General features: G+C 41.6%; 1 protein-coding gene across 1 annotated transcript; it reads left to right on the forward strand.

Annotated features, from left to right (window-relative positions):
• Positions 1-533: 533 nt before the first annotated feature.
• Positions 534-24,827, forward strand: LOC111232369 (multidrug resistance-associated protein 5-like). Its single transcript, XM_022759858.1, has 29 exons — positions 534-692; positions 2,468-2,656; positions 3,163-3,318; positions 6,810-6,957; positions 7,991-8,224; positions 8,572-8,745; positions 9,402-9,549; positions 10,724-10,872; positions 11,149-11,256; positions 11,954-12,301; positions 12,429-12,500; positions 12,696-12,820; positions 12,914-12,986; positions 13,133-13,336; positions 13,496-13,621; positions 13,941-14,052; positions 14,192-14,376; positions 14,769-14,915; positions 15,881-16,010; positions 16,385-16,538; positions 18,627-18,755; positions 18,933-19,119; positions 20,036-20,125; positions 20,569-20,761; positions 20,878-21,037; positions 21,797-21,875; positions 21,984-22,097; positions 22,484-22,648; positions 23,518-24,827. The coding sequence occupies exons 2-29, from the start codon at positions 2,478-2,480 to the stop codon at positions 23,608-23,610; spliced, it is 4,182 nt and encodes a 1,393-aa protein (XP_022615579.1). The 5' UTR covers positions 534-692; positions 2,468-2,477; the 3' UTR covers positions 23,611-24,827.
• Positions 24,828-25,822: the final 995 nt, after the last annotated feature.

The raw sequence follows: 25,822 nt of genomic DNA on the forward strand, positions 1-25,822 counted from the left end.
TTCTTTCCTTTTCTATATTTCAATGCATTATGTCAAGCTTTGAATAGTCCTTGGATTGTGCTTTACAAATAAACTTGCTTTGCGTTGCTTTTCCTTACATATGCCTACAGCAGTTGTGTCATGCACCAGAGCACTTGAATGTACATGTACACATACTGAGTACATGCGGACAGAGAAAACATGTTTCAAACCAGTTCCCTACATGTTAAATCATGTCAAAGCTGAAAACGGGTGGCCAATCAGATTTACCGCCACCCCTTCCTTGTTTCGAGCGTTTACTTCCTCGTCATTATTCCCGTTACTATGGTGCTTATTCGAGGGAGCTGCTGCGGTGACTATGCAGCACCGTCACTGGTTGGCGGAGCCGTTATGATGTCAGAGTGACAGCGGGAATTCCTCTCCCTGTAGGGCTCCGTGTGACGATGAACCGGAGTTTCAGACGGTGCTGGGGGGAGGCAGCACGCACTGAATACACGTGAGCCGCTTCCTGCCTGTGTTTTCATCTGAGCCCCGCTACGCCGCTGAAGAAGAGTCTGTCTGCGTGGTGTTGGAAGAGAAGTTCAGGTTTAATGACAAAACTTATAAAAGAGACACCATGGTCAGCTACGTCTTTACCAGCACTTCCTGCTCATAAATACAAGACCTGAGATCTGTACTGCTACCAAGGTGATCCGAACAGGGCCGGCTTGAATGTAAGTGTATTGTCAATGAAAGCTTCACTCAGCTAATATCAGTGATTTTAGCTATTACCAATACGACACACCACTACAACACAGTCGCTGCTGGTAGTGATTGTAGTAGCTTAGTATACAATTGTTTAAGTGAACTAACCAGGCAATAGTTTGTAATAGTTTGAAGTTTTGGGCAAAATGTGGTAGCCTATTTGTCACTTAAAGTGATAAACATGTAAGACAGAAGTGGTGGGAAATAAATTAGTAAATGTCTTAAGTTCAGTGACCTTCACAAAACTGGTCTGCTTACAGAGGCAGTATTAATTCTCTTTTTTAGAAACACATGTCAGATAACATGTCAGGGTCAGCTGTACCTTTGACATTACATTTGCTATTGTGCTAATCATTCTTTGTGTACCATTACCGTACTTATTAACTTTTTATGGCCTCATTTTCAGTTTTGCTTTCTTGTGTCTCTTTGCTGTTGGTGGATCAGCTTTTTTCTGTGAGTCCACAACAAACACAAACAGTGACCTGCTGTTAGTTTTCTGTTTGTGTGTGTCAAGTGCAAACCTAACTAACAGGTTAAGTTACAATTCTAGGTAGCTATGTTTAGTTTGATTTGTTTGATTTAGTTCATTCCTGGAGTACAGGGATACAAAGTTCATGACAGTCATGAATGGCGAGCGGCCCTTCTATAAAGAAAGATCTGTAAAGTTCACAGCCATATGACAAACTTCACGTGATATAGGCACTGAGAACCGCAGAGGGAAACACAAAACATCTTTTCATGCTTTTTCTCAACCCCAGTTTAGATCACATTGCACTTTTACATTGACAGTGACTACTTGTTTCTCACATTCTCTTATGTGGCTGTTCATGCACCCACTGGGCCATTTGTATTGAATCTCATCATTGACTGCTTCCATGGACGCTCAGTCTACACCCCAAACCGAGTTGGGTTGACCTTGTAATGGAGCTTTGCTATTGAAGGGATCAGTGACAGTGTACGGACATACTGTCAGCTCAGATGTCTGCTCCCAAGCTCCTGGGGCTGCTGGCAGGTCGTCTTTAAATAGATAAGCACTTTAGTTGTATGCCAGAGAGGGGCTGTGACCTGTGAGCAAGGTGATTTCTCAAATCTATCTGCGTCTCAGAGGGTGATTCAGCAAAAGACTGCTCCTCTATAATAGTTCTCTGGGTTAGAGGAAGACTGAGCAGGCAGATTACAGTGTTTTATTCATGTGCTTCCCACTGAGAGGTTAGCAAAAATGTCAGGTTGGGAGTATTTTTTAGACAAAGATAAACTATTATCACATCATTCTAACAGATTGTTACCACTGTGTGAAGATGTTGTGTGTTTTCACTAGAGCTGAAGTGATTAGTGATCAGTCATGATTTAGTCAATCAACAAAAAAAATAATTGGCAACAATTATGTTTTTTTCAAGCAAAAATATAAACGTTCCTGCTGCTGAAATGTGAAGATTTGCTTGTCTATTATAAAAGTAAAATGAAAATCTTTGGGTTTTGGAGCATTGGTTGGACAAAATGAGCAATTTGAAGGTCAGATCTCTGATGTAATCAGATGTAATCAGATCTCAGAGCTCTTTCATAAGCTAATAACAGGCCGGTATTTCATTGTTGTTAAAAACTAGACATGATTGAGTTAGGGGGGATTTGTCTGTAGCGGCATTACAAAGTACCAGTGGGTAAATATCTGTAGTTGTTTTCAGGCTGTTATCATGTATCATAAATGTGTTTTTTGATTAATGTGGCTTTGCTCTTCTCTACCCAGAGGGTCTGCCATGTTCCCTGATGCCCTCGAAGCAGCCGGGCGGGTGGAGGGCCTGCCACTATCCTCCCCACAACCGTCACCAGAGCTGGAGGAAGAGGAAGCAGAGGCATCGGTGGAGAGGGGGCCAAAGAGACGAGGACGCTACCGCAAAAGCCTGCAGCTTTTAAAGCCCTTCAGGATAACTCACAAGTAAACAAAATTGTATTTAAGTTCATGTGGTGTCTCTCTGACTGTAAACCATATAAAGGCAGACATAAGAACAGACAGACAGTTTTAGGCTGGCACCTTGACAGACAGATACCCATTTAAAGACACACATAGACACAAAAAGTTCACATAGTTGTTGTGTTTGCTGCCTGCCTCATGAGCTGACTGTTAGGGAGTAGCAGGAGGCCATGATAAGGGATGGGAACTTATCCCCCAGCGACAGACAGCACCGTGTTTGAACATATGCTGGCTGATAAACTGCCCCTGAACTTTTTTTTTTTTTTTGCTGCTCTCTCAGATTTCTGTGAAGAGCGTGCAAATTACTGTTCAAATACTGCAGGCATGATTCACCTTTCGTCGACTCTGGCGAGCAAAGGCGCCGCTTCTCTCTCAGTGGCCGATGTGGGCCTGCTCCCCCAACATAGCACCTCTGTGTGCCTGCACTTTTAGACATCTCACTCATTTCCACGTCTTCTTCTCTATTCCAGGCACCAGCACCCAGTCGATAATGCTGGCCTCTTCTCATTTATGACTCTGCACTGGCTCTCCCCACTGGCACTGAAGGCTTACAAGGCGTCCAGCTTGTCTATAGATGATGTGTGGGGACTGTCTTGCCACGAAGCCTCTGAAATCAACTGCCAAAGGTGAGGTAACCGTGGCACTGCTGAGGTTTGCTTGATAAAAGTGACCTGCAGTGTTAAGAAAAGTCTATTTGATGCTGACACTCAGAATTCCTAGAAAACTATAGTTTAGGTGAGACATGACATGAAAAGGGTTTGTCTGAAGGTGAGGCTGTACCACATAGGGGGTAATTTGTGAGTGGTTAGATTTGTTTTTTTTTTCATAATGTGTTTGACACATCGGATGCAACCATCATGGAGACTAAAGGGTATTTTTGTGAGTGGGTCCTCAAGGCTACAATATGCTGTAGTGCCCCTACTGATCCCACATACCGCATTTTGTGCATTGTCTACCCTGTTGCCACCAAGTTCCCATTAAAGGTTCATTCTGGCGATGCTCTATATTTTCTTATATTCTCAACAAATCCCATGTAAAGACCAAAACCAACAATGATTTGATTCCAATTACAACTATTGCTCTGTGCCTCGGAGCGCCATCGTTGTCCAAAAAACTATTAAAAACACATCAGTAAGCCTCACTGTCGCCCTGGCTGACACATTCCTTCATTCTGCACTGTAGCTTATTTTGGGCTGATCCCATGTACAACATATGGCTGTCATACATCACACACATCAAATCAGTAAACAGTAAAAGTGCACTGTTTACTCTTGTTTGAGTAATGTTTGCTGAAAGCTGCAGTGCCCGGCTGTTTTAGAAAATGACTTACTATTAGTGCGGACGTGGGCATGAGGCTGAGAGCCACAGACAGAAGTCAAAAAATACTGAGAGATGGACTCATGTTGGTTTTGGTCTTTCTGTGAAATATGTTGACATGCACAGACTGCTCATGGCATCTTCATTTAGATGTTTAGACACCTGGAGATCAACTAGCACTCATTTGCTGGAATACTACCTTGTCCTAGGGTCTGTTTGTCACTTTGTTTGTATCAACTCGATTGAACTCAACTTTTTGTTTAGGATTAGTACAATGTAAAATAAATGAATAAATCTCTCTAAACAAGATTTTAACACATGATACCTCTACAACACAGGGTCTCAAGATTAGCTGACAACTGCAGGACCTGCTCTAGTTGATATTGTCCAAAAGTAGTGTAAATTCCCTTACAAAATTTAGAAAATATCCCATTACTTACATGTAGTGAACCTGGGACTTCTTTGGGCCCTGCGCCGTTGCCTGCATTGGCTGGTTGGTAAATTGGCGATACAGAGAAAGGTGAAAAAGTTATGTTGTTTGTTTCAAGTACCCAGTGGAGCTTGGTTGTATCAGGGCATACTCCTGTGAACTGATCTACGCAATGTGAGTTCGCTCTCACACGGTAGGGTGCCTGAGATTGTTTTCCTTTTTCAAACAAATATTGAGAAACCCTTCCCTGCTCTTTATGTGAACAAGATGAATGTGGTGATAAACCTGGTCAAACACACCAGACAGTAACAGGAACAACAGGTTTGAACTCCAAGGTTGCATTCACAGTATTTCCAGCATGATAATTACCATTGATGAGCATGCGATTCCCTTCCACGTAAACAACTGTTTAGGATTGTGTATGTTTGTACAGTATGTGTTCAGGCTTTGCAGTGAGACTTAACTAATGAACGTTCAGTCTTTCGACCAACGTAGGAACATTGTGGCGGGATGGGAGGCTGCTAAGAATAGCAGGGATTAGAGATTACAGCGACAGTTAGTGCCTGACTTGGGTGGTTATGTCATTAACTCCTCTACCTGCGATGCACTGTGTCTCCCTGTCACATTCATTAGCTGTCACTGACTGGAGCCCAGCTGGAGCAGACCATGAGATAAGAGTCACTGTTTGCCTGCCAAACCATGGCTTGAGAAATACGTTGTAGTAACGTACTAATTCTATGAATGAACAATAAGCTTATTAGGGGGCATTTAGTGTTTAACTGCTAACTGAAAAGAAAACCAGTGCTTTTCCCATTACTCACATACTGCTGAGTCATGGGGCCATTACTCAGCAGTATAGAAGGGGAAACTATTTGAGGAAATTTGCTCTTGTGTCTGGTGACAACTGTGTGGGTTGTAAATAACTTGTTCTGTTTAAAGGCTGTGGCTCCGGGCTTAAGGGTTAGTGTTTCTGCCGCTTTGTGTGTGTATAAGAGCACATAGAAGTGAAGGAGCAAAGGAGCACAGAGCTATCACATTGGCGTGGCTGGGAGATGGTATGCATGAGGGCTTTATTTTGTGTTTACATAGCAAGAACAGTTATGCAACCCTGATGCAAAGCAAAGATGGTGGCGAGAGGGGGAATGGGAAGAGCACCCTGGGAGAGTTAACACTTGTTGGTGCTCAGTGAGGTGCGAACCTTGAACGCAGTGTCCTGGCCAACGCGCTCTTGGAACATCAGCTTCGCTTGCCATCTGGCAAACTGAGCCGATGGCTGTTAGGAGCATTTCAGTCATGTTTAAAAGCACATCACTCCTCCTTTGGATCTCACGCTGTTGCCCTGGTGTTCTCACTTCCATCAGGTTTGCTATTGTATGAGTTTTGAATCTTATTGTTATTTTCCATTTGATTTATGCATAGCTAATTACATGTCCTCTTTTCCTCCCTTTGGAACTTATGTACATGATAAACGCATATAAAGACACATAGTGTACTAATATTAACCTTTATTTAGGTACAAGTTAATATGGAAAACTTATATTTTTGCTGTTCTTTCAGTGCATTGTCCACTTTTCCTTGCTTTGTCCATTGATTGGATTAATGTTATTCACATAGAAGTTGCCTTGCCACTGACTCAAGCTGTTCTCTATCCAGCTATCGGGGTGCAGTTAATTGTAATTTCTTAGATTCAACGCCATCTGACTTCAAGTAGTAATTACCAGGCTATGTGAGAGGCTAGTTGGTTTAATGTTCTTTCTATCTCTGATACGTTTTTAATAAAGTCATTAGGACGTAAATTACTTTCTGCAGCTGCTATGCTGCTGCTTTATTGCGTCATTAGCCATGATGCATTTGGCCAACAAGATATTTTACCCTCTTCAATGGGCATTATGCAGCGATAAAAGTGCATTAACACATCTTTAACATATTTGGTAGAACCTTTCTCAGTCTAATTATGTGATGCATCATACATGGTATATTGTAGGTCACCTTTACATTATTATCATTCCAGCTGCTTTCAATTTATTTTGTAGTTTTCAACTGCAATGATTGCCTGACAGACTGTTTATATCCCCCACTGTGCTTTCGGACAGTCTGATTAATTGGAAGTGCGCCTTTACTTTTTTTATTCAACTTAATTTTAGGAAAAATAACATTACGGAGAGTGTTCTTTTCACTTAAGATTATTGCGCCGTTTAAAAATGACTATTTTTACATACTATTAATTGGTACTATAATAGCACTGAGCATAGCACTCATGCACGAAAAAGTGAGAAAATTAGTTTGACCAAATGTTCTTGACTTAAGTTCAGTAATGTAATGATGTTTGGTTGAGTTATGTCATTCTGAGCTCATGGTTTCTCGTTCCAGGCTCGAATTTTTATGGCACGATGAGCTAAAAAGACGAGGGCGAGAGGGGGCATCCCTGACAAGAGTCTTCTGGAGGTTCTGCCAAACTCGCATGCTGGTGGCCATCTTTTCCCTCCTCCTCACAATGGTGGCAGGCTTCGTTGGGCCCGTGAGTACTGTCCAAATCCTTCTTTGCCTTTATATTCCGCTGATTCGGCTAATATGCCTTTCAGCATGGTCGCTGGCTTGCAGTCCCAAGTCCGGGTGTATTTTCTGAAAATCACTTTATCCCGTTTCACGCTGGTCTGGAAATTGAAATGAAAACATACTGGGAGATTACAAAGCCTCAGATAGTGAAACCCGTATTAATACCATAGATTAGCTGGTTTGTACCCAGTCATGCTTTGGTCCAGAAATATGCTTTTTATTTTTTTTCTTATCTGCCACACTTTTGGCTTTAGACGTCCCTCCAAAACATACTCAGAGATTAACATCAACAAAGCGCAGATATTGTCATTCCTTATCATGATTTTTAAGTAATTACCATAAAGGGTAATTATGCTTGGAGTTCTCAGTTTCTTAGTCGGCCCCATTGTTCCACATGGTCTAAGCTGTTTATTTTGGTGTCATGTTATGTGTACACTATGTGCCTGCTACTACCCACAACTAATAGCATTAACCGGATTTAACTCTTACACAATGACGCATTTGTCTCACATTCCTGTCTGATTTATTGACTACACTTGCTGACAAAGCAGTGTTGTAGATATTCTCTCTTCAGTTTATCCGTGTACAGTCTTATTTAAGTCATGACAGAATATTCTTGGTCTTTTTTTTTTGTCATCTCAATCAGGCCCTTAAATTACTGTCTGTCTGAGCAAATATTCTTTCCATTTTTTATGCTTATTTTACTCACATGGTCTCTGATATGTTGATATAAAGTGTTATCTTCCATCCTCTCCCTCTCATCCTTTTCTTCTCATTCATCTGCTGCCTGCCCTGCTTATCTCTGTCTATGGCATTTCCTCAATTGTACCCTCTTTTTCATCTCCTTGTTTTTTTCCTTTTTCTTCTGTCCCATTTTATCTCTTTCATGTTCCTGATTTTTGTCTGTGTTATTTTATGCTCATATTTGTTCTGTTACTATTACTGTTTTGGTTTCCTTTACCCACTTTGTACCTTTCCTCACCTTTCGTCCCCAGGCGCTACTGGTTCGAGCTCTGCTGGAGTATTCCCAGAGTGTAGAGACCTGCGTGCCGTACGGCCTATCTCTGGTGGCTGGGATCTTCCTCATGGAACTCATCCGCTCCTGGTCTCTGGCGCTCATGTGGGCCGTCAACTACCGCACTGCAGCACGCCTCCGTGGGGCAGCTCTTACTTTTGCCTTCCACAAAATCCTCCGCCTGCGCAGCACTAAAGACATCGGGCCAGGCGTGGTAGGTGGCATAACCCTGGAGGGGACTCATCTCCAAATTAACTAAATCATCCCTCACTGCAGGGCACCGCATGCAGATGATTGAGATGGATTTAATTTCTGCTCTTACAACATTCCTGCTTAGATCTCAACAAATCCCATAGCCTGAGGGAGGGGAGGCCGTCTAAGATTAGTCATTACACAGCTTAAGAGGAATCATTGTCCAACAAGTAAACGCAGGAATAAGGGCAAAACTATTTGTAAAAACTGCTTTTATAGTCTTATTGGCAAGGTTGCAGTATGAGAAGGTTTAGCTCATTGAAGACTTTTAATGTAATTTGTAATATATATCACTGTCTCTCTACCTAGTTGATCAACATCTGCTCCAGTGACGGCCAGCGCCTGTATGAAGCTGTGTCAGTGGGCTGCCTCCTGGCCGGTGGGCCCATAGTGGGAATACTGGGTCTGTCCTACACTGCAATTTTCCTGGGCCCCACTGCTCTGGTGGGGTCGGCCATTTTCATCATCTTCTATCCTACCATGGTACGACTTCAGCTAGAACATCTGACACTGAGAGACAAAGGATGAAAATCCCAGTCTGTTTGAGTCTGGAGGCTTTTGTCGAATGCCATCATCATCATGCCAGTACAGACAGCATGAGACGACATACAGCATACATTTATTACAGGCACACAAGTTAGAATAAATTGATAACACCACACACACACACACTCATACGCACACACACACACAAACAAGTAACAATCACACTCAATATAGCAGTGACCTGCTATCTCATTATAGAAATTTTACCAAAGGGTAATGACTAGATACATGGCTTTCTTGTCTACCCATCAGTTCCTGAGCTAGAGCTTTTAATAATGTGATTAGTAGAAGACACAGGTACTCATCACTTTAAAATCATTAATTGAGGCTGTTGTAGAACTCATCCAGCACTTTTTAAAAGCATCATAACTTGTTGGCTATCAATCTCCTGTCAACTTTGTAGCTGTTATTTCCAAATTACACTCATTCTAAGCTGAAGCCTGACAGCCGGAGACCCTGGTATTGATGTGAAAAGCATTTATCACTAGTCCCCCGGGCAGGTCTGCACAGCTAATGTGATTGTGTCTGCTTTCATTTCCTCCCCTGCCACTTATTTTCTCTTGTCATCATTTCCTTTATTCCTGTCTGGACAGATGCTTGCATCGAGGCTGACGGCGTATTTCCGTAAGAAGTGTGTGGCGGTGACTGACCGGCGCGTGAGACTGATGAACGAGATCTTGGGCTGCATAAAGTTCATCAAGATGTATTGTTGGGAAGATGCCTTTGCACAGAATATTCACAGTGAGTGGCTGTCATGTTGCCCAACGACTCAGCGATATCCTGATACACTGCTCATTTCCTGTTTGTGGTCAGGACCAGATATTTTTTAGAGATGCAAACTTCATGCTGTTTAGTGCTTTTATTAGGCTTTTTATTCCCAACTCACTTTGAATAAAAGGTCACCTCATTTGAACACCTGTCGCAGTCACAAATTAGTGACTAAATAGTCAGTTAATCACCTGAAATTAGACTTATCCTCTTAGTGAACTGGCAAGATAACCCTGACCCTAAATCCATTTTCATTAGGTTGCTCTTTTTAAGTCTTCCCCTGTGCCATCATCTATAATCAAGGCCAGTTTGAATCCCTTGGCTTCAAGGTTAATTTGCAAGGTGTCTGGGGCCTTATGATATCTTGAATGACTGTCAAGGCAGCTCTACTCATCCATGAATTAGCGATGGCCTTTTCTCATGAGGCCCTTGCTGTAGGTTGTGGATAAGGATCATTTTCCCCTTTTAATCATGCTCCAAATTAGCCAGGTGGGGCTCGTTTTCGCTGCCGTCCTGTGATTACTTATTATAATGATAATTAATTGGCATTCAACTGAATGGCCAATGAGTCTAAAGAGTTACAATGTCATTCCCTTCACTTACTATTGTTGTTAAATGGATGATCACAGCGTTTTTGTCTGGCGCGTGTGACTTTTGCTTTATAATCCATGCAGAAACACACATAGCATCCAAAGGGAATCCCATGGGGAATAACATGTACCAGGAGGAGGGAGCTCTCATATTTCACACACACAGAGTGCTGCTGGGGCTGAATTAAGGATGCTTTTTGTTCCAGTGTTTGCACCCAGTGAAGTAGGTTAACAAAGCAGCTAGCGTGTGTATTTGTGAGATACAAACATGAAGGAAGGGGGGGCAGGATTTGGGCATTAGACTTGGACAGTTATCAAGGTTCAGCAGGTTTTGAAGCCCCTTTCATACCATGTATGGATGTGAGGCCCTTGTCCTCCCGCTTGTATCTATTTCTGTCTGCTCGCTGTATGTTGGTTAGGGACTCTTATGGTGTTGTTGACTGAATGTTCACTGAAGAACCTTTTGGGAGTCACTCAACCCTTACTTTTTTTTCTCTCTCCCTTTCTGCTCCTCGCTGCCTTTTTTATCCCTTCTCTGTTTCTTATCTATTCAACAGAGGTGCGATCTGAAGAGAGGGGGATACTGGAGAGAGCTGGGATCGTCCAGAGCCTCACAGTGGGCGTTGCTCCCATCGTAGTTGTGATAGCTAGTGTGTGCACTTTCACTCTACACATGGCTTTAGGCTACGACCTTACTGCAGCTGAGGTATTTATTATAGTCACCGTATCATCTCTGTTTACATTTGGTTTTCACCTGTCTTTACTGGAGATAGCTGAGTTTACAACTGTTTTTAAAGTTAATGTGACAACAGATTGTCTCCATCTCTGATGAGAGTTTACAGATTTTTGTGCATCTTAAAGTGTTTCATGCATTCCTGGTTGTGTATTGAACTGGAGATAATTTAAGTAACTTTTACAGGTGTAGCCCCTCGAAAATCAATTAAGCTAATAACTTTCTCTATCTCTACACACCCTGCCACAGGCTTTCACTGTGGTTGCAGTTTTCAACTCCATGACCTTTGCCCTTAAAGTCACACCATTGGCTGTGAGGTCACTGTCGGAGGGTGCTGTGGCAGTCAAAAGATTTCAGGTGAGAAATATAGACAGCCACACCTGTCACAGAGCTATGTTTTACCTAGCACAACATTTATTTACCTAGCTGTATTAATGCCATTTGACAGTTCTCATTATTTTTTTGACACACAAAAGGGATTTTACAATCCTAACACAGTTAAAACACTGTAACATCTCACTTCTCAAATTGAACATACACTGTATATATAACTAAAATAACCTAGAGAATGTGTATACAGTATGTCATCGGGTGCTGCTCGGAGCCAACAAAAAATTGCTCTTGTTGATGCTAAAAACACAGCCGCCCACACCGCATACTGACATTTTCGACATATTTTATTCCAAACACATGGTAAAAGTCACATGTTAGTGAGAGATGGTTTCACAGAAGCAGCTAGGGTTAAATAAGCAAGCACTTCTGCCAAGGACGCACCAAAAGGCTTGAGGTATTCTGTGTTTGATGCATACGCAGTGCATAATAAAATAATGATGTACTCAGGGGCAGGTGGAACTAAGTATCCTGGTGTTATTATTGAGCACAGCAGTGTCACACATCTCATGACATAGCACAACCTCATGTATGGTAAACCACATGCTTGTTTATAAAAAAAAAACAGAACTTTGTTGCAAGCGCAGATTTGTTGTTGTGCCATCACAATGTGTGGTCGACACTCAATGTTACATAAAGTAACCCACTGTGTCTGTCTCCTCAGAGGCTCTTCATGATGGATGACAGAGAGGTCGTTTTGGTCAAATTGGAAGATCCGAACAATGCGGTAGAATTTCAAGATGCCACACTGGCTTGGGAAAAGGCACGTGCTCCAGCTGCAAAACCTCCTCCCCCTAAGAAGCGAGGAGGGATGAAGCGTGTGCTGCGCAGGGAGAAGCTTAGCCTGTACATTTCCACAGAGGACAGCAAAGGAAACAAGGAGGGTCCCAATGCACAGAGTCTCCTCACAAACATGGAGCAGGAGAGTCCACAAAGCACCATCTCCTCTACTCAAAGCATACGACCTCCACTGCACAAGACGCTGCACCGCATTGACCTGCGTGTTAAGAAGGTAACAGAACAAACACATAAAGTGGCTTAAGGACGTTTTTAACTAAACACTTGGACAAACATTTGCCTACTTGTGCGTGTGCATGTGCATGTATTTCCCACAATGCCACTGTTTCTTCCCTTTTTAGGGTTCACTGGTTGGGATCTGCGGAGGGGTTGGCAGCGGAAAGAGCTCTCTTCTGTCTGCTCTGCTGGGACAGGTGAGATTCAACTGGATGTTTAACTAGATTGAGAAGTTTCCTCCTCAGACAGACACATACATGAATAACAGCAGCAAGGATAGATTTAGTCTTTTTGAAGCTTTCATTCTCACACAATGCCACGCAGCAACCTGCAAATTGAAAAGGAACATTTTGTGCTTTTTCTGCTTCCAACCATCACTTTTTGTCTTGCAGATGACGCTGTTAGAGGGTAATGTAGCAGCCGGTGGTGGTTTTGCTTATGTGTCCCAACAAGCGTGGATCCTCAATGACTCACTCAAGGAGAACATCCTGTTTGGAAACGAGTATGAACAAGACAAGTAAGATCAACCAGTGTATAATGGTGTTCTAGAGAACAAAATCTATAAAGGCTGAGATTTATCCCTAAGTTTATATATTTGTTCCCTCATCAGATATAATGCCGTCCTGGAAGCCTGCTGTCTTCTACCAGATCTTGCAGAGCTCCCATTCAGAGACATGACAGAGGTATCAGTAGAAATCTGTTTTTTTAGTTCTGCAGACTTTCTTTTCTGAAATGACATACACAGGAGTTTCAGTTAATGCAATACAAATTTAGTGCAGCCACAACTAGAGGATAGTTTTTTGAGTTTTGTTTTACTTTCTCTTTCCAGATCGGAGAGAGAGGTGCCAACCTGAGTGGAGGGCAGCGTCAGAGAGTGAGCCTGGCTCGTGCCCTCTACAGTGAGCGCCCCATCCTTCTGCTGGATGACCCTCTCAGTGCTGTAGATGCTTGCGTGGGTTCCCATATCTTCTATAAAGCTATCAAGGGGGCTGCCAAAGGCAAGACTGTGCTTTTTGTAACACACCAGCTGCAGGTAAGGGACTGAATTTTAATGATATCAAATTTTCCCTCATAATGTGTAATTCTTTGTTTCGATTAGCTGATTACAGTTTGAAACGCTAAATGTCCAACTTGACTGCAACATTAACTTTTGCTATTCTGCCTTTGTTTTTCATATTTTCATTTTTTTTAGTATCTGTCTGAGTGTGATGACGTTATTCTGATGAAGGACGGGCAGATTGCCGAGCATGGCACCCATGCGCAGCTAATGGCTAAAGAGCGTGACTATGCCACCCTATTCAGCAGCATGCAACAGGAGGTAAGGCCAGGGGCACTTGAGGCACCAAGCCAGCTCTTTTGAATAAGGCATCTTTGCCCCCACTACACAATAACATTGAACATTACAAGCTGAATAATTCATAAGCCCAGAAAGGCAGGCCCAGTGGCTGGGAAATGTTAATGCATACAAGGCCCTTCATTATTTATGCGTGCATTGATTTACTGGTGAGCAGCTAAAGACCCTGTCAACAATATCTCTGTTTAAATGACTTGCAGGGCTTTGTTGTTACGGCTCATTTGATTTGTGGCAGTGGCATGTTTCAAAACTCACTTTCTTCTCTTACCTTTGTGTCTTTTAGAATCTGGTGAAAGAGAATTTAAAAAACAAACAGCAGAGGGCAGGTGCAGACAAGGCTGACAGTGGTGTTGTTGTCACCAAGGTTAAACCAAAGGTGGAAAGAAAGGAAGGAGGTGAGAGACTCTGCCACTTTTCATTCTCCAAATATAGAATGAATGCTAAATGTTTTTTTTCCTGCCAGAATGTCTCACAAGTAACTTTTTTCTTTGTTTTTCACTTTCTCTCTCACTTAATTTCTTGCATCTCATTTAGAGCAACTGATGAAAGCTGAAGAGAAGGGCTCTGGTGCAGTCGCCTGGTCTGTGTATGGTGCCTACATCAAAGCAGCAGGAGGTCCAATCATCTTCATCATCAACATCTTCTTCTTCCTCTCCACCACAGGCAGCATAGCCTTCAGTAACTGGTGGTTGAGCCACTGGATCCGACAGGGTAGTGGGGTGAGTTTGGAGCTTTATTATAATAGACGGCTCCTTTTAGTGTGTATTTGGCCCCCAAAAGAAAAATAACTACTATGCTTCAGTGAATTGTGGCAGCTGACTGAGCATTAATCTGAATGTGCATGATTAAAAAAGTAACAGCACCGCGGTAAACTTAATTAAAAACAAGCACGAGCAATGAAGAAACAGATGTGCAGTAAAGCAGGCAGTGGCTGCCATTGAGAAATGTGCTTAGAATAGTAAACATCATTGAACTGACTGATTTTTCATGTACTTTTTGTATGCCAACGTGGGCTTTTCTCAATTTCATTAGAGGCAAAATTCCTATGTGGGGAAAAAATTGATTTTTTTCTCAGTCTTTCTCAGTAATTTGTTGCTCCATCTGCCCTCAGAACACATCATTAATCTTGGTGAATGAAACGATGGCAAGCAACAGTATGAGACTCAACCCTCACATTCAGTACTATTCAACTATTTACGTTGTCACCATGGGAGCTGCTTTATTGCTGAAGACAGTGAGAGGGCTGGTGTTTGTGAAGGTAAGCCGTCCCCCACCTTTTTCCTCAGAGACTCCCCAGCTTTGTGTCCCATGCTTTGTCTTCTTGAACACTGATGAGCTTTAAAGTGATAGTGGTGTTTGAAAGGAATATGGAAAGTTTATATATATGGGCTTTGCAGTTAAGCAGTGCTCCTCCTTAATTGTCTTTATTGTCATTCATTCATGCTCTCATGGTTCCAGTGCTATAATTGAAAACGCCTGTGGGCAAATCCATTTATCTGTCCACTACTATGTCTCACAGATTTACAATAGCTAAATGTGTGTGTTTGTGTGTCTGTGAGTGCACGAGAGACAAAGAGGCAGAAAGAAAAGAAGGATGTGTTCGTGCGTGCGTGAGTGCGTGCATGTGTGTGTGTTCGTGCGTGCGTGCGTGCATGTCAGTGCCCCTTCGGGTGTGCGTCCTCTTTTTCAATCTAACCCATCATGACACTGCATTGCAGAGGTCGGGTCCCCACGTTAATGTGTGCCACTTGAAATTGCTAATTTTTCAAAGATGGCTAATCTTTTTTTACCCCTAGCTGTGATGAGATCTTTGGGAGTGTTGAATATTCCATTAATAGAATTAATTTGTTCTCTGCTGCCACATGTAATTTCTGTCCAATTGGTGAAATGTCTCTTGCACATTAGGTCATGACCTTTATGTCAGCCTCCCAGAAGCTTATTATAAATGAAGATTTGACAGCGTGCCTCATGCGGGGGGGAGGGGGGGCCACCACTGTGCACATGCTTAGCATATGGTGAGGTAGTGTTTGTAACTCTGCGGGCAAGATATTTGTGCCACTGTATTTATCCATTGTGTGTTTGTGTTTCAGGCTGAGCACATCGACTGTTTCCTTCCAACTGTCTGTTTATCCAAGCCTTGACTGTTTCCCTATGTTTCTTAAAGTTGTTTGTTTACACGTGTCAGGTCTCATGTTCAAACACGGCTCTTGTTTGTGTTGACAGTGCACAGTGAAGGCTGCCTCCGTGCTCCACGACAAGCTGTTCCTCCGCCTCCTTCTCAGCCCCATGCATTTTTTTGATACAACACCTCTGGGTCGTATCCTGACCCGCTTCTCCAGGGACATGGATGAGGGTGAGGCTTGATTTGTCTTGACTGTGAACCTTTCCCCCCAAGAGAGCTCTCAGTCAGTTAAGTCACCCGGCTTGACAAGGTGTTGTGCCAAGACACAGTGTGGTTTGACATGGAGTATTTTCCCAAGTGATTGGCTGTTTGTTATCCACTTCATTGGTGTCTTTGCTTGACATTTGTGGGTTATTGTTTTTTTGTGGATGGCTGGTTTAGTTTCTAAACACAATATTTTTGAGTATTGTGTTGTGTTTTTGCCGATGTTACCTGCATATCTTCTCTTTCTCTTTAATACTTAAATAAATAAACACGGCACAAAAACACTAAGAGAGACTCAAAGAGAGAGAGTGTGTGACATACAATATGCCTCCTCCTCACAGTGGATGTTCGTCTGACCATGCAAGCTGAAATGCTGCTGCAGAACCTGACCCTGGTGCTGTTTTGCTTGGCAATGGTGGGCATCGTCTTCCCCTGGTTCCTGATCTCCAGTCTGCCCCTGGGAGTCTTCCTCTTCATTGTCAACCGTGTCTCCAGGTCAGACTCTCATCACTTATGTTCTTATCATGGCTCTGGCCTGTCAGCCGCAAGATCGAAAAACTTCCTTTAGTTTGTATTTACTAACTTTGTCTGCCTACTGTTTAGTCCTCAGCAGGTAGCTTACTGTGTATTTATCAGCTTTTCTGATGTCGCCCTGCTGCTGCTGCAACAAGCATTAATGAACGTGATTATACTGATCCAAAGTAAATGCACAGATGAAAAAACAGAATAATGAGCCAAGAAATATGAGACAATTCTCTGTGAATTTTGTGATTTTTCTAATGAAATGTTAATGAGATTATAATGTGCAATTCTTGCTAAATCTGTCAGTTGATTCTCCTTTTTAATACTGGATCATTTATTGTTAGTGCAAGTTTTAAATAAAGAGAAAGGAAATGCAGCATCTCATGCATGTAAAATGCTGTTTGGTAAAAAGTGCTTTCTATATGTTGTAAATGTGACTTTCATGTGTAGTTTGGAATTAGAGCATGGGCTACATTACACTTTCAATTACTGGTCAACAGTATACATGGCAGCACAACCTTTTCTGCTACAGTACGATTATGAATTACGTAATTCAAACTTTTTCTTATCAGTAACTGTGACTTCAAAATATAACAGGAGACGGTGAAAGAAGTGCAGTGATAACCCTTATCTGCGAGTGCATAGAGTGTTACTGGTCACTGATTTAATTCTTCACAGCTTCTGTTCTGCTGTGAATGTTGCAGGAGTGCCCTGGATGATCTGATGACTCTGCTTTAGTCATTATTTATGGTTTTGCAGCAACTGCGCAATAAAGGTGAATCCACCGAGGGGAACAACAGCTCGCTGATATCTTGGGAAATAACCATAATATCTTATTTCCTCTGTCTGATAGATAAAGAGGAACATGACACTCTTATTGTTGTTCTGGTGTAAAATCTGAAAGTACAAAAACAAGCTGCGAGAATGGTATCGATGTCGTTATACAAATAGAATGTAAACATGTATATTAGTGCTAGTAAATATATAAAGATGTGACCGTTTTGATTTGAAGATGTATTTCAATTGTAAACTTGAATTCTTGACTTCTTCATTCAAGTCTGATACCATATTGTCTCTTGATTGAGCAGTTTAATCACAAAATATCTTCATTTATCTTTTAATAGACACTGCAATTGGAATGAATGATATACTTTGAGCATTAACCTCACTTAAAGCAAGCGGAAGAGGTGATCCCCAGCTGAAAAGATAGTGATCACCCTTGGCAATGCTGTTTTAAAAAAAAATGAAATACTGTATCTTACAAAGTCACGACATCGCAGGATATGTATGGCGATTACATCAAACTGGATCTCCCATTGAAATTTCCCACTTCTAAAGCAGCTTTTATTGAATTCTGAAATGAAACTGCCCAGGGCATAAACATGTTTGTCTGGATCACAGCCCCGAAGCGGGGAAGTGTCGTGTTCTTTCCATCTCTCTTCTCAGATTTTATGAGAAAACCAAATGATTCATGGGAGACTGGTAATTCACATGCACCATCCATTCTATCTTGGCATCTAAAAGTAGAAAGACACCCCACCTTTGTCAATAAACCTCTCTCACTCGCACTGCCTCGTGGACGGCGAGTCTGGTGTCTCTCTGGCTGCATCAGATAGTGGGGAAAACGACCAGGAAGATGGCTGCTGTGTTGTGAACCGAATCCCTCTCTGTCCACTGTGTCATCATTACCTGTCTGCCATACCACTGCGTCATTAGAGCTGATGCATTTTCCATTCCCTCACTCCTCAGTGGTGTTTGAGTATTAAGATGTAATGTCTGTTCTCCCTGCAAGATCTTACAAGTCAGTGTGATGTGCAGGCTTTGATTTTAAAAATACACCAAATCAACTTCATAAAGACTTGCACTTCAAATTTCATACAGGATTTTAAAATATTCCCCTTTGTGGCTCAGTGTTTGAGTAAAATGTTCTTCATGATGGTTCCAATAGATTCTAAAAGTTAACCCTTCACATGCTGGAGCCTATTTGCACACACTGAATACAAAGCATTGATTCCTACTTGAAGAAGTTAAAGGTAAAAGATTATCTTTGTCCACTTCCAGGGTTCTGATTCGCGAGCTGAAGCGCCTGGAGAACATCAGCCAATCACCATTCACCTCTCACATCACCAGCAGTCTTCAGGGGCTCTCCACCATCCACGCATATGGAAGAGGGCATGACTTCCTCCAAAGGTGAGTATAATGGTGTCAATCAGAGATGGAGACCATTAAACTTTAATTTTTATCTTATCTCTCCTTGTAGTTTTTCAGATATACCAAACCTCATACCACAAAATTTCCCCTCCATGGGAGGATAGAGTTCTGCTTCCCTTTGTTCTGGCTGAAATGGGTTTATCTCTCTTTTATCAGATATCAGGAATTATTGGACACCAACCAGGCCTCCAACTACCTCTTCAGTTGCGCAATGCGTTGGCTGGCTGTGCGCCTGGACCTCATCAGCATCTCTCTTATCACTGCTGTAGCACTTCTTATTGTCTTCATGCACAATCAGATACCTCCAGCCTATGCAGGCCTGGCCATATCATACGCAGTGCAGGTTTGTAAACAAACACATGTAGTGACACAGAGTGAATGGAAACACTGGCAGCAATAGTCTAAAGGTTTTTAAAAAATTGTAGCTTCAAGCCCCAGACTCAATTAGAAATGTCATGAAGTAAAGCCTCTTCTGTTTCTAGCAGCTACCATAAAAGTGCACTTTTTTTAGTTTCAGGTTTACTTCTGGTTCAACATTTGGCATTTATATAATGCAGTTGTTTGTTTGCATTGCCTGTCTTGCTGCCCAACTGTTTGGATGTAAATCTGAGCTAAAGCTTGTTCACACTTCCTTAAACTGCTCCGTAGATAAATAAAACTTAAAGTGAGACTGTGTAACTTATAAATAACACATTCCTCCTCTAACAAAGGAAGCGTTGAATTCATATGCAATAGTAACCACGGTTACTCAGTTCACTACACTCAGAGATTTTGTTGCTACAACCTTACTTGGTCTGATACAGTTCACTGACTTTATGACTGTTCTTCACTCCTGCCGCTGTTACAATAGCTCAACATTTTAGCTGCTAAACTGCTGTTTAGCATTTAGCAGTGGCTTTTGTTCAGCAAAAGTCACATAGTCTTGTTTTAAAGAACCAACATAATATAAACAACCTTACTGGTCCTCAAATGTTTGTTACCTCACTGTTAAACTGTCCGATATTTAGTTTTATTGTTTTTTAAATGCTTAGTGCTTTCATGCATGTCATCATCGACAGAGAATTAAAATCGGTTGGTGAGATGGTGAAGGAGCCATGTCCACAAATCTTTTTATTAGGCTGTACATTTTTTTCAATGTTGTACTGCTCATTCGGGGAAGGGGAGCAGCTCGTGTAAATACCCAGTGTTTCACAGTAATTGGTGTGACAGTGTTAATCATTAACCTTCTACCTCTCTCTCTGCTTTTCTCTCACCTGCAGCTGACTGGCTTGTTTCAGTTTACAGTGAGGCTGCTCACAGAGACTGAAGCTCGGTTTACATCAGTTGAGAGGATCAATCATTATATAAAGGTAAGAGCACTGATTAGTGCAGTGAGGTGGATTATGTGGCGCTCAGATATACTGTACAAGGTCACATAGACACCGTCTAGAATCACATTATGAGACTCAGTCCAGCTTACTACAACAGAGCTGTTGAATTCAGGCGCAGTTGGCATGTCCAGACATGTGTGTGTGTGTGTTGTTGTGCACTTGTGACTGTATATGTGTGATAAACACAGCAAGAAGCAAATAGAAACCCAGTGTGAGGTCTTTACACAGCCCAGAGCACATGACAGGGCTTGTTTCACACAACAGCCATCAAACCACAGAGATATGAATATCAACTCAACTTTTTCTTTTCGTTTCAAGTGCAAGCACATGGAGAGAAAATCACTACAAATCAGTTCAGGGGCATGCACCTCCACAGAGATCTAGAGATTAATACCAGATACCATCACTGTTCCTTATCTCAGTGTCTAGAGAGTGAAGCACCCCGACAAAGTCCTGAGGCAGAGGCTCCTGCCCCCTCCTGGCCTCAGCAGGGAAAGATCACCTTCCAGAATGTGGAGATGCGTTATCGTGATGATCTGCCGCTGGTGCTTAAGAACCTGTCCTTCACCATCCTGCCTGAAGAGACCATTGGCATTGTGGGACGCACAGGATCAGGTATGAGTGACGCTCTCTGTTTCCCAGCCAGCAGCATATTCATTTTACGTTTGCATCTCTGTTCCGACTTGTGCACACATTTGTTCTCACGGTTTCTCTTCTGTGTGTGTTTACAGGGAAGTCCTCTCTGGGTGTTGCTCTGTTCAGGCTTGTAGAGCTGACAGGAGGCTCTATTATCATTGACGGGATCAATATTGCACAGATTGGTCTGGATGACCTGCGCAGCAAGCTAGCCATCATTCCTCAAGAGCCTGTGCTCTTCATTGGCAGCGTCAGGTAATCCAATTATAATCACTTCTTTTAACAAGAATTGTAACTAATTCATTTTTCTGGTTCAAAAAATAAATTTTTGACTGATAAGCAGAGCAGAGACAACTTGGCAATTAATGCTCCGCTGGAAAATCCTCAGTGTTAGTAGTGCAACGGTGTGGTGTAAATGGGTGTCTGCTATTTGTTTAAATGTTTGCATGTGTGTAATGCTCCCTTCCCATACAGTTGGCAACTCCCTACTGCAAACAGGGATGTGCCTTCAGTCAATCTAGCCCTTCAAAGCTGCAATAATTTTTTTTTTACATCATAAATGAACCAGGTATATTGTTCATGGCCAGTCTGTCTCTGTGATCCTGTTTACATACATGCCAACATTTCACCATTTGCCTGAAATAAGGCTTTTTGAAGGTTTTTGGGGAATATATTTACTGTGAATGGGTCCAGCTGGTGATCTGAGCTCTGTCTGTTAGTGTTTATGTAAAGCCACACAAGAGAGAAATCACAACAAAAAACCAAAATGCTGCTAGGCAGTAGGAAATAAAAGAACAGATAATCCAAATTTAACAGGCAAGACTGATACAAAAACAAAACATCAGCTTTGCTTTAATAAAAAAACTTTCAGGTTGCTTTACGGATACCAGTTACCTCAGATGAGAAGTGATCTTGGTCAGATGAGGGTTCACTAAACATCTTGTCTTAATGTGAAATTGTCATGATGCTTTATCCAGTTAATGAATATCAGAATTATGGCTTGTCTTCCAATAGGACCAATTTAGACCCATGGGATCAATACTCTGACTCTCAGATATGGGAAGCTCTGGAGAAGACACACATTAAAGAAATGGTAAGTGACAAGATGGTCAAACATTGGCAGATTATGCCAAATGATGCGTCACTTGAACAGAATAAGCCCCTGTAATTTGTCTTCATACCTCTGTGTGACCTTCCGCAGGTGAGCCAGCTGCCTCACTCCCTCCACTCAGAGGTGACAGAGAACGGAGAGAACTTTTCAGTAGGAGAGCGACAGCTACTCTGTGTGGCCAGGGCCCTGCTGAGGAACAGCAAGGTGAAGATTGTATAATACAGCTATTTTTTACTTACATGTGGAACATTGTTCGGCATTCTCCTCAGTTTTATAATGAAAAAACAGACGGCTCTGTTTCTCACACTGTCCCTGCATGGGATAACACTGCCACCTGGTGGTATGCACCAACAATTGGTACATTGGTACTAGTTCATGCGCCAATTGTTAACAAATTAACAATTGGCGCATGAACTAGGAATGAGCAGCATACAGTATTTAGTGTGATGTTTTTTTGTACCAATAGTATTCTTTTATATTTTATACAGCAAGCACAGGCACCAACACTTTGTGTGGATAGTGTAATTTGTTTTGTTGTCTTGTCCCCATTATTCTCCCAGTAACACTTGCTCATCTGCTGTGTTTTTCAGGTTCTTATACTGGATGAGGCAACGGCCGCCATCGACACTGAGACAGATCGTCTCATCCAGGAGACCATTCGCTGTGCGTTTGGCAGCTGCACCACCCTCATCATCGCCCATCGCCTCAACACAGTAATGAGCTGCAGCAGGGTCATGGTCCTGGATAATGGTCAGGTGTGTATAAATGCAACATGACTGACTGCACAATTGCACAATTCAGCCCAGTGGTTGAAATGTATTCTCAAGTTGAAACACCCCTTCTTTGCTGTGTGAATTGGTCTCTTTGAGGCAATGGAGTGGATAAGACGGTGCACATTTTTCTGATGTGGTCTTGTTTTCAAGTCGATGTTTGATGCGTGTAGTGAACATGAAATGCACACAAATGATTTCAGTCTCTTCACTCTTTAACCTCGTTATAGATAGATATAGATAGTGATAGATGCATCTACCTCTAATTTGTTGCTATGGTGACTATAAAACCGTTCCTCCCTGTATTTTATAATTATTAGATCGACCTAAATGGTGTAATACTTACTGCATAATAGCTGCTTACTGCATAAGAAGATATTAGGCACATATTCAGCTTTGATGGTTGGTTGCTTATTTTGCTATGTGTAAACCATAGAGCTGTGGCAACTAAGCTTTTAATTCAAGCTTTTAATTTGTTGTATATCATCTCCAATCTTGTTTGTCTGTACTCTACAACATCCAATAATGCAGAAATTGCATAAAAAGTGTCATAGTTTCAACCACGTCAACAACGTCAGCATATGTGTGTAGAGTGTCAAGTATCTTTTAGTGATCAGTTAGCATCGGTTTATGTCATTCACCAAAGCATATTTTCTACACATTAAAATTCTCTTCATCTGCTATCTGCCGGAAATAACTTAAAGATGCAGGAACTTCGGATGTGCAATATTTACTGGGAAAAAATATGGCTTAATAATTTTTTTTCTCCTTAAACAAGTTCATGGAATGAGTGAATTGAACCTTTGATTTTATATGCTGCTGCTTATTTTGTTTCATCCTTTTCATTCTCATAGATTCTGGAGTTTGACAGTCCCGCTGCCTTGCTGGCAGATGAAAACTCAAAATTCAGAGCCATGGTAGAAGCAGCAGAAAACCAAAGCAGATAACAAATGCACGAGATGAATTTTGGACATGAGCTGTGGCTTCACAGAATATTCAGTGGTCGCTGAATTGCACAAAACACAATTATCCCAATCCTGCCATGGTGTGAAAGTGATGTGTTAAGAAATACAGCAGCTTTTGTGATGGGTGCTTCGTGTAACATTGTCTGTTTTATTTCACACCAAAGACCCAGGGACCACATTTATGAAAGACTCATCAAATCTAACTATGCAAAGAAGGACATAACAACTTCCTGTTCTTTGCCGCCGTGTCACAAGAGTTATTTCCTGGAGGCGAAATAATTAACTGCAAGTGAAACAGAGCAATGGCTCTGACAATAGCACTTTATTTTTCATGTGGAGACATTGAAGAACATGTGATGCTTCCTTTTCCTCTGGAAGTCAGCTAATCAATGAGACTCCAAATTAGTTTTAGTCATCTTGACCTCGCAAAGCAGGATATTACTGTTAAGTAAAGAATGGTATAGACCAGACTAACATTTAATATTTATACTTCAAAGCATTATTGATATGATTGCAAGACTTTAGTAATTAGTATTGAATAATCAATACGCTATATCTAAAAAATATTGCCTATTAACCTTTCCTATGAAGCACTGTCTAAAATGTTTCACTGTTTGTTTTTAATGTTTGTTGCATCTAGTGAATGTTATAATGCAGTAATTTCAGTAAGTTATTGCAGATGCAATATGTGCCTATAGTTGTTGACATTTTCAGGTCCCATAGTGGAGTTAGCCATGTAAGCATGCTTTTTTAGACTGCATGCAAGTACTGTGTTTTCATATGAGCTAATTATTCCTCTAAATCCAAATGCTGGAGTTTAAAATCTGCACATTTTACACTTCTTGTAATTTTGTTTTTCTTTTACCAGTAAGGTAACTGGTAGCTCGGTTTGACTGGTGTTGAACAAAGTATGTTATACAGTTGCAGTTTAGGTTTCAAACCATGGTTCAGTATGCTTTTTGCAACAAAGCTGAGACTGATCAACATCAGGATGTTTCTTTTAAATGTTGTGTTTTCACAAAGCTGGGGATTGTAAACCTCTGCCTTATAATCAAGTATGTGCTGAACAATCATGAAGAGTGCAATATGTTTCGATTGCATTGATACAGTTTCAAGATTGCCTTTGTACACTTGAGATTGTTGTATTGCAATATATTTTTTTGTAAATGTTTGAATTTTATTATAAACATTCTTATCCAATAAAGATATTTTTTGTATATGCTGATGTCCAGTTGTCTAATATATTTTAAAGAATTTATAAAGATATGGAGACATTTATAAGCATCATAGACATGTGGCAAAAAGTGGTTTAACATTATCGTCATCAACTTGTCATAACAGCCCAGCAGCACTGCATGAACATGACACTGACACAAGTACCCCCTCCCTGGCTCATGGGGTTGTGTTAACACATTTCATATGTGTAACCGGGTGGAGGGTTGAAGTGACATTACCCACAAGTGTTACTGCAGGAGCCAGTCACATGCACTTTAAAACATAACGTTTTAGTCCTGAGATCAAGGGTAAGTGAAGCAGTGCAAAAGAGAACAACTAAATTGTTGTGAACTGCCTATTTGTGACCTTGTTCCTGCAAATCGAAAACCTGACAATGTGCTGCTATCAGCCCATTATTTGTACTGTGTGAAAGGTGATCAGCTGTCAGCAAACAACACAAATTCCTTAAGCTGCACAGGAGTGAAAGGTGAAAGAAATTTATTTACAATACATGAATAAGAAGTTGCAGACAACTGGGAGAGGGAGAGAAATAAACAACTGCGTCCACAAACAACTGGACTCAGTATCAATACCCTCCTGTCATCACCTGCTGATTGGTATTTCATATCAGATGGTCAACAAACTAGGTCTTTGTATTTCTTGTCCGGGGTTCACTTGCTTGACCTCAGACGCTGCAGTAACATTACATAACCTTAACATAACATAACAATTAACATAATCTTAGTTTGCAGCTACCTGCCCTCTGCGCTGGATTTTACTTAATGTACAAGGATGTGAGAATATACAGTATGTTTGTGAGGAAACTGATATGTTCTGACTGGCTGCTTATTTGTCTGTCACTCAAACGTATTAAACTGTCGGTCTACTTACCTTCCCGGATTAGAATCTGAACTGCAAAGACTCGCTTAATATGGCGTTGAGGAAACTGCTGGATTGCTATGCTGGATGTTTCAACAGC

The sequence above is a fragment of the Seriola dumerili genome, unplaced genomic scaffold (assembly GCF_002260705.1).
Source record: "Seriola dumerili isolate Sdu_G_001 unplaced genomic scaffold, Sdu_1.0 BDQW01000331.1, whole genome shotgun sequence".
Taxonomy (NCBI): Eukaryota; Metazoa; Chordata; class Actinopteri; order Carangiformes; family Carangidae; genus Seriola; species Seriola dumerili.

Bases quoted from the DNA above. Each gene is read 5' to 3' on its own strand.
- LOC111232369 (XM_022759858.1), top strand. From the start codon at position 2,478: ATGTTCCCTGATGCCCTCGAAGCAGCCGGGCGGGTGGAGGGCCTGCCA. The intron at 3,319-6,809 runs GTGAGGTAACCG...TTCTCGTTCCAG, and splicing joins TCTGAAATCAACTGCCAAAG to GCTCGAATTTTTATGGCACG. The intron at 19,120-20,035 runs GTTTGTAAACAA...TCTCACCTGCAG, and splicing joins CCATATCATACGCAGTGCAG to CTGACTGGCTTGTTTCAGTT.